This window comes from Sitodiplosis mosellana, unplaced genomic scaffold, assembly GCF_009176505.1.
Source record: "Sitodiplosis mosellana isolate CC-2019 unplaced genomic scaffold, AAFC_SMos_1.0 Smas_scaffold_1, whole genome shotgun sequence".
NCBI classification, from domain to species: Eukaryota; Metazoa; Arthropoda; class Insecta; order Diptera; family Cecidomyiidae; genus Sitodiplosis; species Sitodiplosis mosellana.
Genome location: NW_022595244.1, coordinates 4827538 through 4842591, shown reverse-complemented (window position 1 = coordinate 4842591; position 15054 = coordinate 4827538). Strand labels below are relative to the sequence as shown.

At 34.9% G+C, this 15054-nt stretch overlaps 5 protein-coding genes across 6 annotated transcripts; 2 read left to right on the top strand and 3 right to left on the bottom strand.

The window, feature by feature from the left end:
• Window positions 1-571: 571 nt before the first annotated feature.
• LOC129577781 (nucleoside diphosphate kinase-like) lies at window positions 572-1626 on the top strand. The gene is made up of 4 exons (XM_055465353.1): window positions 572-673; window positions 787-867; window positions 1080-1216; window positions 1285-1626. Exons 1-4 carry the CDS (start codon window positions 601-603, stop codon window positions 1624-1626), a joined length of 633 nt encoding a protein of 210 aa, XP_055321328.1. The 5' UTR covers window positions 572-600.
• Window positions 1627-2217: 591 nt separating this feature from the next.
• LOC129569176 (uncharacterized) lies at window positions 2218-3107 on the top strand. Of its 2 annotated transcripts, none has more exons than XM_055447812.1 (3): window positions 2218-2384; window positions 2446-2607; window positions 2678-3107. In XM_055447812.1, exons 1-3 carry the CDS (start codon window positions 2315-2317, stop codon window positions 2989-2991), a joined length of 546 nt encoding a protein of 181 aa, XP_055303787.1. In that variant the 5' UTR covers window positions 2218-2314; the 3' UTR covers window positions 2992-3107. The 2 variants fall into 2 exon arrangements, with proteins under 2 accessions (XP_055303787.1, XP_055303876.1); XM_055447901.1 differs by having other exon boundaries at window positions 2687-3104.
• A 101-nt stretch (window positions 3108-3208) lies between these two features.
• LOC129577771 (protein rolling stone-like) lies at window positions 3209-5289 on the bottom strand. Its single transcript, XM_055465342.1, has 3 exons — window positions 4339-5289; window positions 3835-4018; window positions 3209-3774 (listed from the first exon to the last, which is right to left on the bottom strand). The coding sequence occupies exons 1-3, from the start codon at window positions 4646-4648 to the stop codon at window positions 3552-3554; spliced, it is 717 nt and encodes a 238-aa protein (XP_055321317.1). The 5' UTR covers window positions 4649-5289; the 3' UTR covers window positions 3209-3551.
• Window positions 5290-5818: 529 nt separating this feature from the next.
• On the bottom strand, window positions 5819-7817 carry LOC129569122 (protein rolling stone-like). Its single transcript, XM_055447683.1, has 4 exons — window positions 6731-7817; window positions 6543-6662; window positions 6210-6390; window positions 5819-6146 (listed from the first exon to the last, which is right to left on the bottom strand). Exons 1-4 carry the CDS (start codon window positions 7044-7046, stop codon window positions 5933-5935), a joined length of 831 nt encoding a protein of 276 aa, XP_055303658.1. The 5' UTR covers window positions 7047-7817; the 3' UTR covers window positions 5819-5932.
• Window positions 7818-7962: 145 nt separating this feature from the next.
• Window positions 7963-12130, bottom strand: LOC129569081 (protein rolling stone-like). Its single transcript, XM_055447541.1, has 4 exons — window positions 9953-12130; window positions 9769-9885; window positions 9480-9663; window positions 7963-9418 (listed from the first exon to the last, which is right to left on the bottom strand). The coding sequence occupies exons 1-4, from the start codon at window positions 10260-10262 to the stop codon at window positions 9196-9198; spliced, it is 834 nt and encodes a 277-aa protein (XP_055303516.1). The 5' UTR covers window positions 10263-12130; the 3' UTR covers window positions 7963-9195.
• Window positions 12131-15054: the final 2924 nt, after the last annotated feature.

Below are 15054 nucleotides of genomic sequence, written 5' to 3'. Positions count from 1 at the left end.
TTTTTGACTTGTATGGACCACATGGGTGGGGCTTTTCCATAGTAAAATGTGACTTATGCAGACTTAGTGCAGGCGTAATTCAGCGTAATACATAAGCAAATGTTCTGCAAAGGCTTTGCGGAAGAGTTTTTATTAAAATTTATTGCGAACCACTTGCAAGCCTTATGCAGAGTGTGCAGACGTCTGCACAAGGTCTGCACAAGAAATGAAATGTTCTTCGAGTATTCTTGTATTAAATTATTTTAATTTAACTGTATAGATTGAATAAAAAGATAATGCCAGGTGGACAGCTTCGTCTTGGAAGTTGAAACACAACAAATGATACTTTAATAAATAACAAAAGATGGTAATCGTTGTGCGAATGATCTTTTAGTCCATTCGGGAGGTATGTAAATTGTGTATTTTTATCTTCTGTGAATTACATCCAATCTATATCTACAATGCTATGCATGAGAAATAAGTATTCTGGAGGGGCATTCCTTCATTTTAGGTGGTCTCAAAAAGTGGCTATTTAAACGAGGTTCAAAATTTTTCATTCAGTTTGAAGTTTTCCTGAAGTCGAGTTGTATTTACAAGACGGTTTCGAAAAAAATTGCAATAATGTCAATTCAAAATCATAAAGTTGCTGTTTTTGTTGTGTATACGGTATTATTTGTGGTATGTTCAGCGACCGGTAAGTTTCAAGAATTATTTCTAAAGATAAATGTCTTTAAATGTGGCAATGATGGCAAGTGTGAACGTTTGCAAATTAACTTAAAACTGAAGATTTTGGTTCAAATGCTTCAGAATATACCCAAAATATGTCAATTCCACAAATGAGCCAAGTCGATTCTGCATCCATAAAAATGAGTGAAAACCAAGATGAAGGTAAGAGCATTTTGTGAGATTTATTAAGAAATGTGTCGAATATTCAATTTGTTTGAGAAAAAAATGCTAGTGAACCATCTCCGATAAAATAGTTTATATCGGCAGAAGTTTATTAGTTTCTTCGAAGTCAAAAATCGGTTTTGAAATATATCTTCAACTGTGAAAGTGGCACTACGTAGTTGATTCTTTTTTTTCTCTTATCCAATGTATAGCATATTTCGGAGATGACAAAATAGAACAGACATTGATCCTGCTTAAACCCGATGCCGTGCAGCGAGGTCTGATTGGTAGAGTCATCGAACGCTTTGAATCAAAGGGATTGAAATTGGTTGGATTGAAATTTGTTCGGGTATATGTTTTTCATTGAAATTAAGTGATTTTCTTTCAAAATTTAAATTTTAAATTTGGATTTTTCAGGCCTCAGAACAATTGGTTCAACAGCACTATATTCAGCATGCGCATCGTCCATTTTATCATTATTTGGTAAAATTCATGATCTCCGGTCCGATTGTTCCAATGGTGTGGGAAGGTTTGAATGCGATTAAGGTCACCCGCAACATGATAGGTAGACCTGACTTAGCACCACCCGGCACCATACGCGGTGATCTCAGCACCGATATGGCACGTTCCGTCGTTCATGGCTCACATACAATGGAATCGGCTGAAAATGAGATTAATTTGTGGTTTCAAAGAGATGAACTGGTTTCTTGGACACCTTTTGGCTCTCTGCTTGCACCTTGCAGTGATTCTAAACTATAAACACGGTTCATGAACGACAAAATTTAATTTGTAAATTGTTATAATCATCTTGAATATACTGAATTTATGTAAAAATCTTAACTAACACGACAGTTATTGTGGTTCATACACTATTTTAATGAAAATTGAAATGAAATTTGTTTATTTGTCAATTTGGAATTTAAATCAACTACCATTTGAGACGGGTGATCAATTCTCAGATTTCATTCAAATCGAAAATACAGATTTATTTCATTGCTGCATGCTGGTGAACAAATCCCCCTGGTGGATTTCGAGAATAAAAATATCTGTGGAAAGAAACCACTGTATGAGTGTTGAAAATATCAGTTTGATATGACCGAAGATAAACCGATACTTATGTTTTAAGGCTAGCTGCTGCTAAGTTTATGACTAATAATCATCACACACACACACACACACACAATTATTTTTCTTGTGAAATTATGGTGATTTAGAATGCGAGATAACAACATATAAGCATTTATATTTATCATATTCAAAATTTGTATAGCACTTGGTGTGAATTAAAGAAGCATGGTGAGTATTACGCATTTACTTGACTTGACTCAGTTATTCTTTGCCATTGTTGGTTGGCACTGCTTTTGAAAATTATTCTTTCAAAATAAATTGAATGCTTAACACAAAGTATAAGTCGAAAGTGAAGAAATTTTTGGCATAAGCACGGACAATGTCGGACAAATATTTGGTTTGGTTTACCTTCAGCGTTCTGCTGTATGCGTTAACATCCGTGAGAGCTGGTAAATTTGAAAAAATCATGGAATCTTGTCCAAAACTAATTATACATATTATTCAATTAAGAAATTACAGTCAACGCTGCAACGCCTAATCAAATATCATGGATCGCTTTCAACTCAACGGACAATAAAAATTGTGAGAAAAATGCTAGTGATCCGCAACTTCTGACATGCGACCTTGGAAATGAGTTAAAGTTAGAATTTACTTGCTATACGATAAAATCGGGTGCGTCTTTTGAACGAACAAAATCCATTTCCAGTGCAGATAATTGATGCCAACTATTTTTTTTTTTTAGATATTTTAGAAAAACGCATTTGTTTTGACAACAACATGCAAACAAATTGCCTAAACGGAACAAAAACATGTTATTTATATAATGAAAAGAGCAAAAACGAAACCGAATCCAGATCCAAATTGACATCTTCAAAGATCGCCAGCGTAATTGGTGCTCTAATATTCACCGTTGGAATTTATCTTGGTGCTATCTACTTTGTTTGTATGCAGAAAGGAGGCACTCGAACACGAAATTTGCCAAAGCGTAGTACTAGTACTAGGAGATCAAAGCTAGAAAGATGTGATGCCTTGAACATTGAAGACACTTTTTGCTAGGCTGAAGATTTTCCAGTGTTTATGCAATGCGAAATAATCAATTAATTATCCGTATAAACATGTATAAAAAATACGCAAAAAATGATCGTAAATCACAAATTTATTCCACGAATTTGCATTCTTCGCGTTTTTATCGACAGACTTTGCTGAATTTAATCTTACTCCATTTCCCTCGTAGTAAATATTTGGCTATAAATCACTTCGTTGTTCTACTTATCGATAGTAGTAATACCCCAAAAAAATTCTATTGAAGCTCAGAAAAACGGTTGCGAATTATCTTATCCCGCGTATGAACTGATAAATGCATTGGAAGGTTTTCTTTTATTAAAATTATTGAAAAAGATTTAGCTTCCTAGTGTCAATCAATTGCTTCCACGGGCGCTCATAATGATACAAGTAATGAAATGAATATAAATAAAATCTCATTAAAAATACAAGTTCAGTGTACGACGCGATTGTCCCACATACGTACTCCGAATTTTTTTCACTCCATCATTTCATTATAAAATTATAAATAGATGCTAGATTTAATTATTGACAATTCTAGTTTGGTTCGGTTTTCACTGATTTATTCTTTCCGTTCTTTCTGTTGCTTGGTTTTTTGTAGTCGGCAATACAAACTCAGTTGTGAATAGCCACCGTTGAGTGAATACGCGCAGTTTGTAAACGCAAAAGAGAGCCATGTGCACAATAACAAGCAGTATAAAAATTCCTACGGTAGTAGTTAGTGCTTTTTCTGGCGTTTCCCAGTTCAATACCGGATAAATAAAATGGTTTCCGAATCTGTAAAATGGATGCTCCTTAGTTTTTCACACAGTTTAAAATTCAATGTTCTGAACTCACTCATTAACTCCGCCACACACATAATAAATATACGAAAACACCCCATAACAAGCTGCAAAGCAAAGCGGCTGAATAATATGGTACAATCTCATCGGATAAGCCACGATAAGAATATCAATGAACATTATGACTGAATTCATTGCGTGTGATAAAATATTAGCTGTATCTATGCGTTTGATATAAGCTGGAAAACAGGAATTCGATCCATATTAATGTTAAATTTGGAAAATATTTACTTTAATTATTAAAGTTTAATAAATATCACTCTTTGTTAGTAAATATTTTTTCCTGAATACAGGAAAAAATGCAACAATAACTCACCGTGCAGAACTGTTCAATAAACTATTGTTATTACAAATGACGTTACCAATGCGATATTATGTAGTGCCCAGTAGATTTTAAACGAAGTTGGCATTTTCTCGTTTTTCAGAATACTTTCTGTATAAAATACCAAATTAAAACATATGATTTGACCAAGATTTTTGCGAAATAATAATAAATTACCTTGGTAGTCTGTGTGGAAATGCCAAATGGTAACTAACACTGCACCGTAAACGCCGACTATCATGTTGATTGTGATGCCCCAACGTGTAAAATATATAAAGAAAATGCCTACACTATGTTTACGGGGGTGAGCTTCTAATGCAATGCCCACCACTGCCACAACAAAGATTGCAACTAGCCATCGATAGATCAAATAAAATACATTTTTCGACGTTGATTGCCATTGCGAACGCACCAACGAATCCACAGGATCATGACTAAAACCACAATTGTGCAATCTCAATTCTTTTTTCAATACTTGCCTCACCATTTCGTAAATTGATGTGTCAAATTTCTCAGTTAACGATGCACTGGGTGAATGCTTGATTCTACACTTTTGTGCTCATGACTCTTTAAATTTTTAAAACAATATCTAATCAAGTTAAACAATCTAGTCGACTACTACCTGCCAACTATCCACTGCGTTATCTACAACAAACGGCAGTGAGTCAGCCTTGTTCTTGAGTTTATACACTACTTGAAAATCCGGTTGAAATGTCGACATTTTTATTACATAAAATGTTATCACAACTTTTCAATTTTTCGACATCACCTGACCAATACACGAATTACACGTGCTAATTTCGGTTATTTTACTGTCCAACGTTCAATTGCGTTTGTTGAGTATTGGTGACTCGCACAATTAACATAAATCAAGGTTCAATGATATCCACCAGAATTTCTATACTGTAGGTACGTTTTAGATTGTAAATGTGATACCGATATATTCGCAAATTATCTAAGCCATTATCTCAGTATCTCATGATTCACAATCTTACTATCATTCACTATCTCACGCGTCATTCATATTGATCAAGCGCGATCTTCAAACTGTGATCGTTCAATGGTTTATTGGATTTAATTTATTGCTCAAAGATAACTCGTTCATTGCTTAATAATGGTTACACTCACTTTCATTTTCGTTCAACCACACCAGGCATTGAATGCCTCGCCAAGTACTAGGTAAGAGTCTTAAACCAATAAATGAAAATTACTTGTTAATTTTAGTAGCGTATTTCTTAAAAAATGTTCAATCAATTTATTTTTTAATCACAACTAGCCTAAGATGCACCGACTACATTTTCACTGTAATCGAATCCAAGCCAAGCCAAGCCAAGCCATCGCCTAAAATACAAGTGACGGATGAAACAGAAGTATCGATGGATTTATTTCACAATTTTAGATTTTCAACTGTTTATATTTTTATTTCTGTCCCAGTGCCGGTATTCTAAGTCATTCCACCAAAATCGTTCGGAATTATTTTTTTCGTACGTAAGACCATATTGGAGTGAAAGAGAGAGATTCCACTATTTTTCAGCGTCCCACCGGAATTATTTCGATAACTCAAGAAAGAGTGGATTGTGTGAGCAATAATTCCGGTGGGACGCTGAAAAATAGTGGAATCTCTCTCTTTCACTCCAATATGGTATTATGTATGAAAAAAATAATTCCGAACGATTTTTGCGGATTGTGTTCCAGAATACCGGCACAGGTATTATCTTCTTGATTGGCACGCTCGCATAAATAGATTTCAAAATAAATAAATAAACAAAACTTAATCAACAGTTATGCTACAATTTAAATCCATCGTTTGCGGTATTGCAAATTTCGTGATGAACAGTTTTCGTTGAATGAATACGCGCAGTTTGTAAATGCAAAAAAGAACCGTGTGGACGATGATAAGGAGTACATTAATTGCTGCGAAATATGTTAAGGCCTTTTTCGGTGTTGCCCAATTCAATACCGGATAAATGAAATGTTCTCCTTGTCTGAAAAATGAAGATTCTTTAGTTTTTGACAATTTTATAAATTCATAAATAGTTCGAACTCACTGGTTGACTCCACCGCACAAATGATAAATATATGAAAATACGGCAAAACAAGTTCCAAAGCAAATCGGCTGAATAACATGATACAATCTCATCGGATAAGCCGCGATGAGAATATCAATGAACATAATGACCGAATTCATTGCGTGTGACATGACGCCTGCTAAAGTTAGACCCTTTTTGGCTAAAATCGAATTTTTTTTTACACATATCAATTCCAATTTCAATTAAATTACTCCAACTAATAACACAGCAATATCAACTTAATAAGAACAGGAACTGGTTAAGTGGATAAGGAAATACCCACAAATAAGTAAAATGATCATATACACTCACAATCATGTAGTATCGTCCAATAGACTATTGTTATGACAAAAGCTGATACTAATGCGATGTTGTGCAAAGCCCAGTAGATTTTGAAGGAAGTTGGCGTTTTTTTGTTGTATAGAATTGTTTCTGTGCGTTAAAATGTCGAAATTAAATCAGGTAATACCAAGATTTTTGGTAAAATAATAATTGATTACCATGGTAGCCAATGTGCCAATTAGTAACTAACACCGCGCCCAATATACCGACAATCATATTGAGTATGATGCCCCAACGCGTTAAATATATGAAGAATAAGCTAAAACTGCTCTCCTGGAGGTGTGAATACAATGAAATTATCACCGTTGCTACCAAAACGACAGCAACTAGCCATCGATAGATCAAATAGTATGCATTTTTCGCCTTTGACTGCCATTGGGAACGAACAAACGAATCCACGGTGTCGTGATCAAAACCACAATTACTCAATCTCAGTTCATTTACTATCACCTTTTGCAACGTTTTAAAAGGCATTTTTAACACAATAATTTTTGAATGGTGCACGCTGAAGATATGATCCCTTCTTTTCTATCAAAATGTCGATTCACGTCCAAAATATTCACATTTATCAATGCAACCAGCTGATTCGTCAATAAGAGTGCAGAATTCATTCACAGATTGTTTACGTTTTGCAACCGTTGATTGGCAGATGTTCAGTAATCGAGCTACGTTTAACAGCTGCGTTCAATTACTGTATCAATCTGTTTGTCTATAGGAGGCAGCACCAATATTAAAGACTGTGCTATTTCGACCAATGTATTCAACTAAATATTAAATTAACTACTCGACAACTAACTCTCAACTGCAGCCTACATTACATGATTCAACTTTATAAAGGCACACATATATGCAAACACTACTTAGAAATCTATATACTAATACCGCTAAATTTGATCAGTCTGGTTTGATGTTAGAAAACCGGGAATAAAAAAAAAGTCATACGTGACTATGATGGAATTTGTAATCAAACTTTTGTTTTCATCAGATGCATATTCATCTGTGATAAGTATTTCAAGTTTCATATGAGCAGACTCAAACGTTACACGTATACAATGATTAATCCAAATGAACTGAATCCCAAGCAAAAGTTTCAAACACACAGTCAATGATATGCACCATATTAAGAGATTTATAGAGCTATCTCGCTGATCATCTCCCATCGATAAATTTTTTAGCATTGTGACGCCAGCACTTCATCAATATGGATAGGAAGGTGGTCGGCACCCGATAGTTGCAATAATTTTGTAAATTTGATACAGCTACTCAGATTGTTCTTATTGCTTTGGTATATGAATCGTATAATTGCATGCTGTTGACTACCCAAGAAACAAGTTCTTGTATACAAACCTGTTCACTTTCAAATTGTTCAATGGGAGACACGATTTTCGAATATATTATTTATTTTTAATTGTAATTTTATTTTAGAAAAATAAATAGATTCGAGAATTAATAATTGAATGTTGTGATTTAAATCGGTTGTGTTGATTGATTTTTTGTGGTTGGCAGTGCCCGGCGGCATGCAAAGTAATTCTGTCACCTGAGGCAAATTTTCAAAATGTCGCCCCTAAATTTTTAAGCAAAAGTACTTACTCGCTATAAATTGATTCGGCTGTATTTGTTTCGATTGATTCGGTATTTTTCAATGAGTCCAAAACGCATGAATACGACATCGCATAAGGCAGTTATCGCATAAATTTAGCGCGATAATTTTCTGCTTGCGTTGCCGCAGTATACGATATTTCAATAGCCGTCTTACGACGCTCGTTCGAATTGCTTCACACATATAACAGAGCGAACGCAAGCGAGCGTCGCAAAATGACGGCCATTGAAATATCGACGATTGCATTTTTGTCTTGATTGCATTTTTGTTGACATCACAAAAATCTAAATCGCGTGAAAAAAAGTCAGCGTAATCATTTTGGGCAGCGAAAACAGTAACTAAACACACACAGAAAGAGAGAGAGAGTTTATACAACAAAACAAATTCATCATTCGTTCGGCGACTACGCTGAAAAAGTGTGTTAAATATTATTGATTTCTGAATTGTTCATGGACTGATGATGTTATTTTTTGGGTAGAATTCTTCTCTCCACTCGCATCGCAAGCGAATTCTTCTCCCTATTTTTTTTAGCTCGCTACGCTCACGAATTTTTCTCCCTACAAATTTTCAAACTGTCGCCCTAGGCATTTGCCTCATTTGCCTCCTACTTTGCACGCCACCAGTTGTCAGTACTCACTCAGAACGGAATTAATACGATTCACATATACCAATGGTGATCTGTCAAATTACCATCATTACTATTGGCGATAGTGGCGATTTTGTATGTATTGTATCTGCTCTGCTGTGCGATATTACTATGTCACAAAAATGTATCGGTAGTAGTATGGTCATATTACAACCAATACCACTTTGTTACATAGTAATATCGCACAGCAGATCTGCTCGAGCAGATACAATACATACAAAATCGCCACTCTCGCCAATAGTAATGATGGTAATTTGACAGATCACCATTGGTATATGTGAATCGTACTAATTCCTTTCTGAGTGAGTAAACTAAACTCAAACGAATGCACATAAAACTCACAAAAACTCAGTGCAACTTACTACAACCCACTGAATTCATAGATAACTGTCCAAACTCGAACTTGAAAATGTTTGTGATTCGTCCTTTGGTAGAGATGCCGTTCTGTATAGCCGTCGTTGAGTGGATACGCGCAGTTTGTAAACGCAAAAGAGAATCATATGCATGATAATGACTAAAAGTAATACACTGGTCACAGTAATTAATGCCTTTCCTGGTTTGGCCCAATTCAATACCGGATAAATAAAATGTGCTCCGTGTCTGAAAAAATGAAGAATCTTCAGTTTTTGATACTGTTACAAATTCTATATGTTGGACTCACTGGTTGACTCCACCGCACAAATGATATATATACGAAAAGACTCCAAAACAAACTCCAAAGCAAAGTGGCTGAATAACATGGTACAATCTCATCGGATAAGCCACGATAAGGATATCAATGAACATAATGACTGAATTCATTGCGTGTGATAAAATATTGGGTAGATCGACGCGTTTCTTATTGACTGAAAAAGAAGAAAAAATTTGACTCATATTAATGCTGGATTTGAATTCGGCAAATATTTATTTTCATGAAGAGTGATAACAGAACCAACGATAAACTAACTCACCATGTAGTACTGACCAATAAACTATTGTTATTACAAATGACGTTACCAATGCAATATTATGTAGTGCCCAGTAGATTTTGAACGAAGTTGGCATTCTCTTGTTTTTCAGGATACGTTCTGTACGATAAAATATCCCAATAAAACAGGTGATATCAATCATTTTTCGGAAATGATAATAAATTACCTTGGTAGTCTGTGTGGAAATGCCATATTGTAACTAACACTGCACCGTAAACACCGACTATCATATTGGTTGTGATGCCCCAACGCGTTAAATATACAAAGAATGTGCCCATAGTATATTTACGGAGGTGAGCTTCTAATGCAATGCCCACCACTGCCACAACAAAGATTGCAACTAGCCATCGATAGATCAAATAAAATACATTTTTGGACGTTGATTGCCATTGTGAACGCATCAACGAATCCACAGGATCATGACTAAAACCACAATTGTGCAATCTCAATTCTTTTTTGAATACTTGGTTCACCATTTCGTAAATTGTTGTGCCAAATTTCTCAGTTGACAATGTATTAAATGAATTTCTGATTCTTTTCTGTGCTCAAAATTCTTTCAATTTTTAAAATCGAAGTCGACCGTCAACTTCCAACTATTTACTGAGCTATCTACAACAACCGATAGTACTTGAAAATTCGTATTAATCGTTTGATTAAAATGTGGGAATTTTTTATTGAACAAAATGTTATCACAACTTATTTATGTTTCGAAAACCACTGATTAATACACAGGATCGCTTCAGTTGTTTATGCAAATTATAATTGTGTTTGTTGAGTATTGTTGACTACTTATGCAAATAAGAAATCAAATTTCATTGACTCATCTTTGCTATTTTGAAGCATGCAATAATCTGTCAACATCGATTTCTAATCAGCCAATGATAATTGTTGTTGTAATCATTTTAATAACTTAACACGTAGTTCTGTTCAATTCTACGTATTTGATAACATTGACGCTTTTTTTTACATATTATCTTCAATATTAACAAGCAATGAAGATAATGATAGGCCGAGATAATTGGAATTGATAAGACCGCGTAAATAAAACCGTATTTTCAGTAAGAATTAGGAGCTCGTGGCAAAAAACATCACTTGAGCTTGAGAAATTCACTTCGATATTATTTGATTTCTATCAAAAATTGGCGATCGTTTGAAATAAGCATTTGATTTTTGTTGATTTGCAATGCAAATATCGAAGTACAATCTAGAGTCTGACGGTGCTTTTGAAAATTTAATAAAAATAATAGATTTTATTTTGTTTTTCAAAATTCAAACAAACTTAGATATAAATAGATATGATCAAAGCTACACATAGTTTTGACAGATATTTCAGAGTTCATTTGACAGCTGTTTGAGCTAGCATCTGAGCACACTGTTTGTGACACTGTCAACTTGACATTTCGATTTCGTGGTGAATATGTGTGGCTAATTTTTACTGATCACTTTTGGAAATTTACAACTGCGGAATTTTGGAAATCTCCTCAGAAACGATTGTAAACGATAGCGAGGAAAAAGAAGTATTATACATTAATGAGAATAAACACGGTTACTTGATGTCTGTTGATGTGCAATACTCTTTATGCAGTTGACTTGTCGAAGTTTGTGTTGTGACTGAGTGGATGCGCATGATGTTGCGACTAATTAGGCTATTGTCCTAATTAGCGCAACGTCAACGGATGTGTAGTCGGAGAGTGCATGCATATGTGTATCACAAGTACACAGGTGCATGCGCTCTACGGCTATAAAATGATAGATTTTTGTGTATTGCTGATTATGCGTTGTCATTACAACGAATCCGTATGAACACACACGAGTTTTTTAAGTTTTTTTCCCCTTGATATGTTGTATGTCATCAATCGTAAAGCAATTTTCAGCCTTTTTCTAGACATGAATATCGAGTAACTGAAATGAGATATCCGAAAAGTGTCTTCAGATAAGTTGTAGTATTAGTAGTGGTCTACAAAATTGCTGAAGATAATTTTCGATATCTCATTTCAGCTACTCGTAATCAAAAACAATGAAAAAAAAAGCTTAAGCTTTTCCCAATTAGAAATGAGCTAAATCGAATTAATATTGAATCTGACATGTTAAAGAGGGTTCGCAAATTGATATCAATTAATGATGTGATTCGCTTTAATCTTGACTTTCAGTCATTGAATACTCCTTTATTCAAATTGAAAGATAATCAGTAGAGCAGTGAATACCTTTTATTAACATACGTATTGCTGTACCCTGAAAAGGAAAGTTTTAACCATTTAGCATGTGCTTTAAACAATTTTCAAATTATATCCGCTGAACTGTCAATGGCAGTCTTTCATTATATTCAACAAGCATACAATATAATGATATCAATATGATTAATATAATCATATTCCCCAATTAGTTTCGTACTTTTGTTTGACATTTTCCGGGAAACCGATCAATTAAGCTAATATAATAACTTGTTCATCAAGTGAAAACCTATACAATAACCTTCAAATGCAGGTTCAAAATCATAGAAAGTTCAGACAATTATGAGGCCGCGGTTAAACGTATAATAACAGAAAACTTTATGTGTTGAACAAAATAGCACTTTCAGTTAAAATATGCCGAGTACGACACGACCATTCATTGGTCAAACAATAGGGATTGTACGGGCGTTCACAATTTAAACAACAAAACAGTCATTTGTGGTAACTAAAAGTGTATGACCATTCACGGGCGGAACAACGTGTTCAATACACACTCGAGCAAGAAGAATTACATGCACATTTTCACATCCAACAATGTGAGGAAACATTTTTTATATTGTCCATGCTATTGACTGTTTTTTTGGTGGTACAGTTGTACTGTTTGTATCTGAAAAAAATGTTAAACTCTTTTGTTGACCCAATTTTTGTTGCTAAAAATAAATGAAGCAAAATTTTCAACATGTGAATCACAATTCAGTTGATAGTGAAGTAAAGTTACATTGGTTACGATTGTCCACACATCACGTGTATTAAATCGTGTTTTTTTGTTATTTTCAATCTGTTCCTCAATTATCCAGACGTGGAAACTGTTTGAGCGGATTGGTTTCCCTTGTCACGCGTAATGTCTCCGATTCGAAAAAAGGTTTGCAGTTAACTCAGAGACAACATTCTAATGTCAAGGTTATCTAAAGGATCAGACGACTTTTATACCACAGAAAAAAAACAAATTCAACCATTCAATCATATTGGTTTGAATAAGATGGTTTTTTTTTTCGTCGCTTCTATCATTGTACACGGCTTATGTCGTCAACTGCACATGTTGACGACAATGGTGTTTTGCGAACTGTCACACCTTTTCATTGGCATTTTCGATTTCGTTGGCTTGTTTACCAGTACTTTTTCATCAAATGTTTGTTTGATTTGTTTGCGTCTAAAGCTGTGCCATCCTCTATAGATTCATTGTGTGTTGCTACCAACGCAACGAAAATCGACATGACAAGCATTTTATTTTTGGTTTCTTTTGTCTACATCGCTTATTCCATTTATGTATGGAATAAGTTTTTGACTTTATGAACGCCACCTGAACACATTTAGGTGTAATAACTCAAATGTTCTGGTAATAAATCGTTAAAGACTCCGAATATTTATCGCCTTCAAAGATCTATCGACGCCACCAAGACATTATGTTTTACATTTTTGATTGGTTTTCAACGATGTAAATAATGGAAACGGCGGCAGAATTAGCATGTGAATCAGTCGAGGTCACAATGTGTACGATGCGGCGGTGGGCCATTTTCATTGCAAAATTACAATCCAGTCCGATTCAAGTGGATCGAAATCGAATGCGATCGCAAGCATGAACTGAGCAATCAATCGAAACAAATGATGTGAATCGCTTCGGGCAAAATCACGCAGACAATACGCTCGGTTGTGGTTTTGATTGGGCGAATAAAGGATTGTCAGTTGGAATGTGCTTAAATAATTTTCAAACGTGTTGGAATCGATGAAAGAATCGGATCATAATAATCATCAGTTTCCGAAAGGCTCATTTGTGTTGCACTCAAGAGTTCCATTTCGGTTTGCGCTAAATCCCTTTTTTCGTTCAATTCGCCTTGAGCATGGGTTTGATTGAATAATTCGGCAACTCTGACTTCGATTGAACAACATGACTCACAAATCAAATGGAAAATATTCAATCGAGAGAAGAATAAACCATGCAAATCATTTTAAGTGTACACATGCTCTTTTCATCGTCTCTGTCACCATATTTTTTTGAATGCCATCGCATCAGATGGAAAAAAAAGCCGAATGCTATAGCAACAACAAAAAGACCACAACTCGAAATTGAATGATGATTTTTTATGAGATAAGTTTTCCAATCGTTTCTGCATGAAATCTGAAGCTTCAATGAAATCGAAATGTTTTTCTACGGAAATTGTCTGGAGCGCATCTACTCCATACAGACATTTTTATATTGTTATTTATCACACCGCTCGCAAACATTTTTGTTCTTCGATTCGGGCGTTTTCATCAGGCCCGTACCGTGCTTTTTTGCCAGAAAATGGTGATTTCAGTTTACCAAGTGATAGCTTGCCCCAAAAAAACCCTTATTTTGAAAAAAAATCTGGGTGCGCTTTTGAAAGTTTACGGAGTATACATTTATTTTGACATTTTGGACCAGTGCGGACCAGTTTTTTAGACCAGTTTTAGTGCCAAAGTTCTTCTATTTTCTCACTTATCCAGTGTACCAATTTTCATCGAAATCGGACCACTTTGATTTTTTGTGATTTTTGGCCTTTTTGCCCCATAACTCCACTCCGTAAACTTCCAAAAGCACCCTAGATTTTTTTTCAAAATAAGTGTTTTTTGGGGCAAGCTATCACTTGGTAAACTGGAATCACCATTTTCTGGCAAAAAAGTACGATACGGGCCTGGTTTTCATTCAATTTGGCAAAAATAAATTATCCGAAATATACTCTTTGTTGTCGATGCCATCACTGTGTGACACGTCATTTTTTTGCGCTCGTAGTTCTGCAACCAAGCAGACGATGAAAATGAATACCGCTTTTCCATTTAAAATATTATACGATCTCTTTCTCTCTCTCTCATTCTCATGCATCATTTGATTGTTGAGTGGTAACCACCAAATGGTAAACGAAATCTCACACAATTTTCGCATGTAAAGAACATTTAGAGGGAGAAAAAAAAGACGGCGACACTCGATTGAATGGGAATTTGCTTCGGTGATTTTCCTTTAACATCAAATAAACAGCAAATGCGATATAATTCTTTTTAAATACTGCATGCAGAAAACACG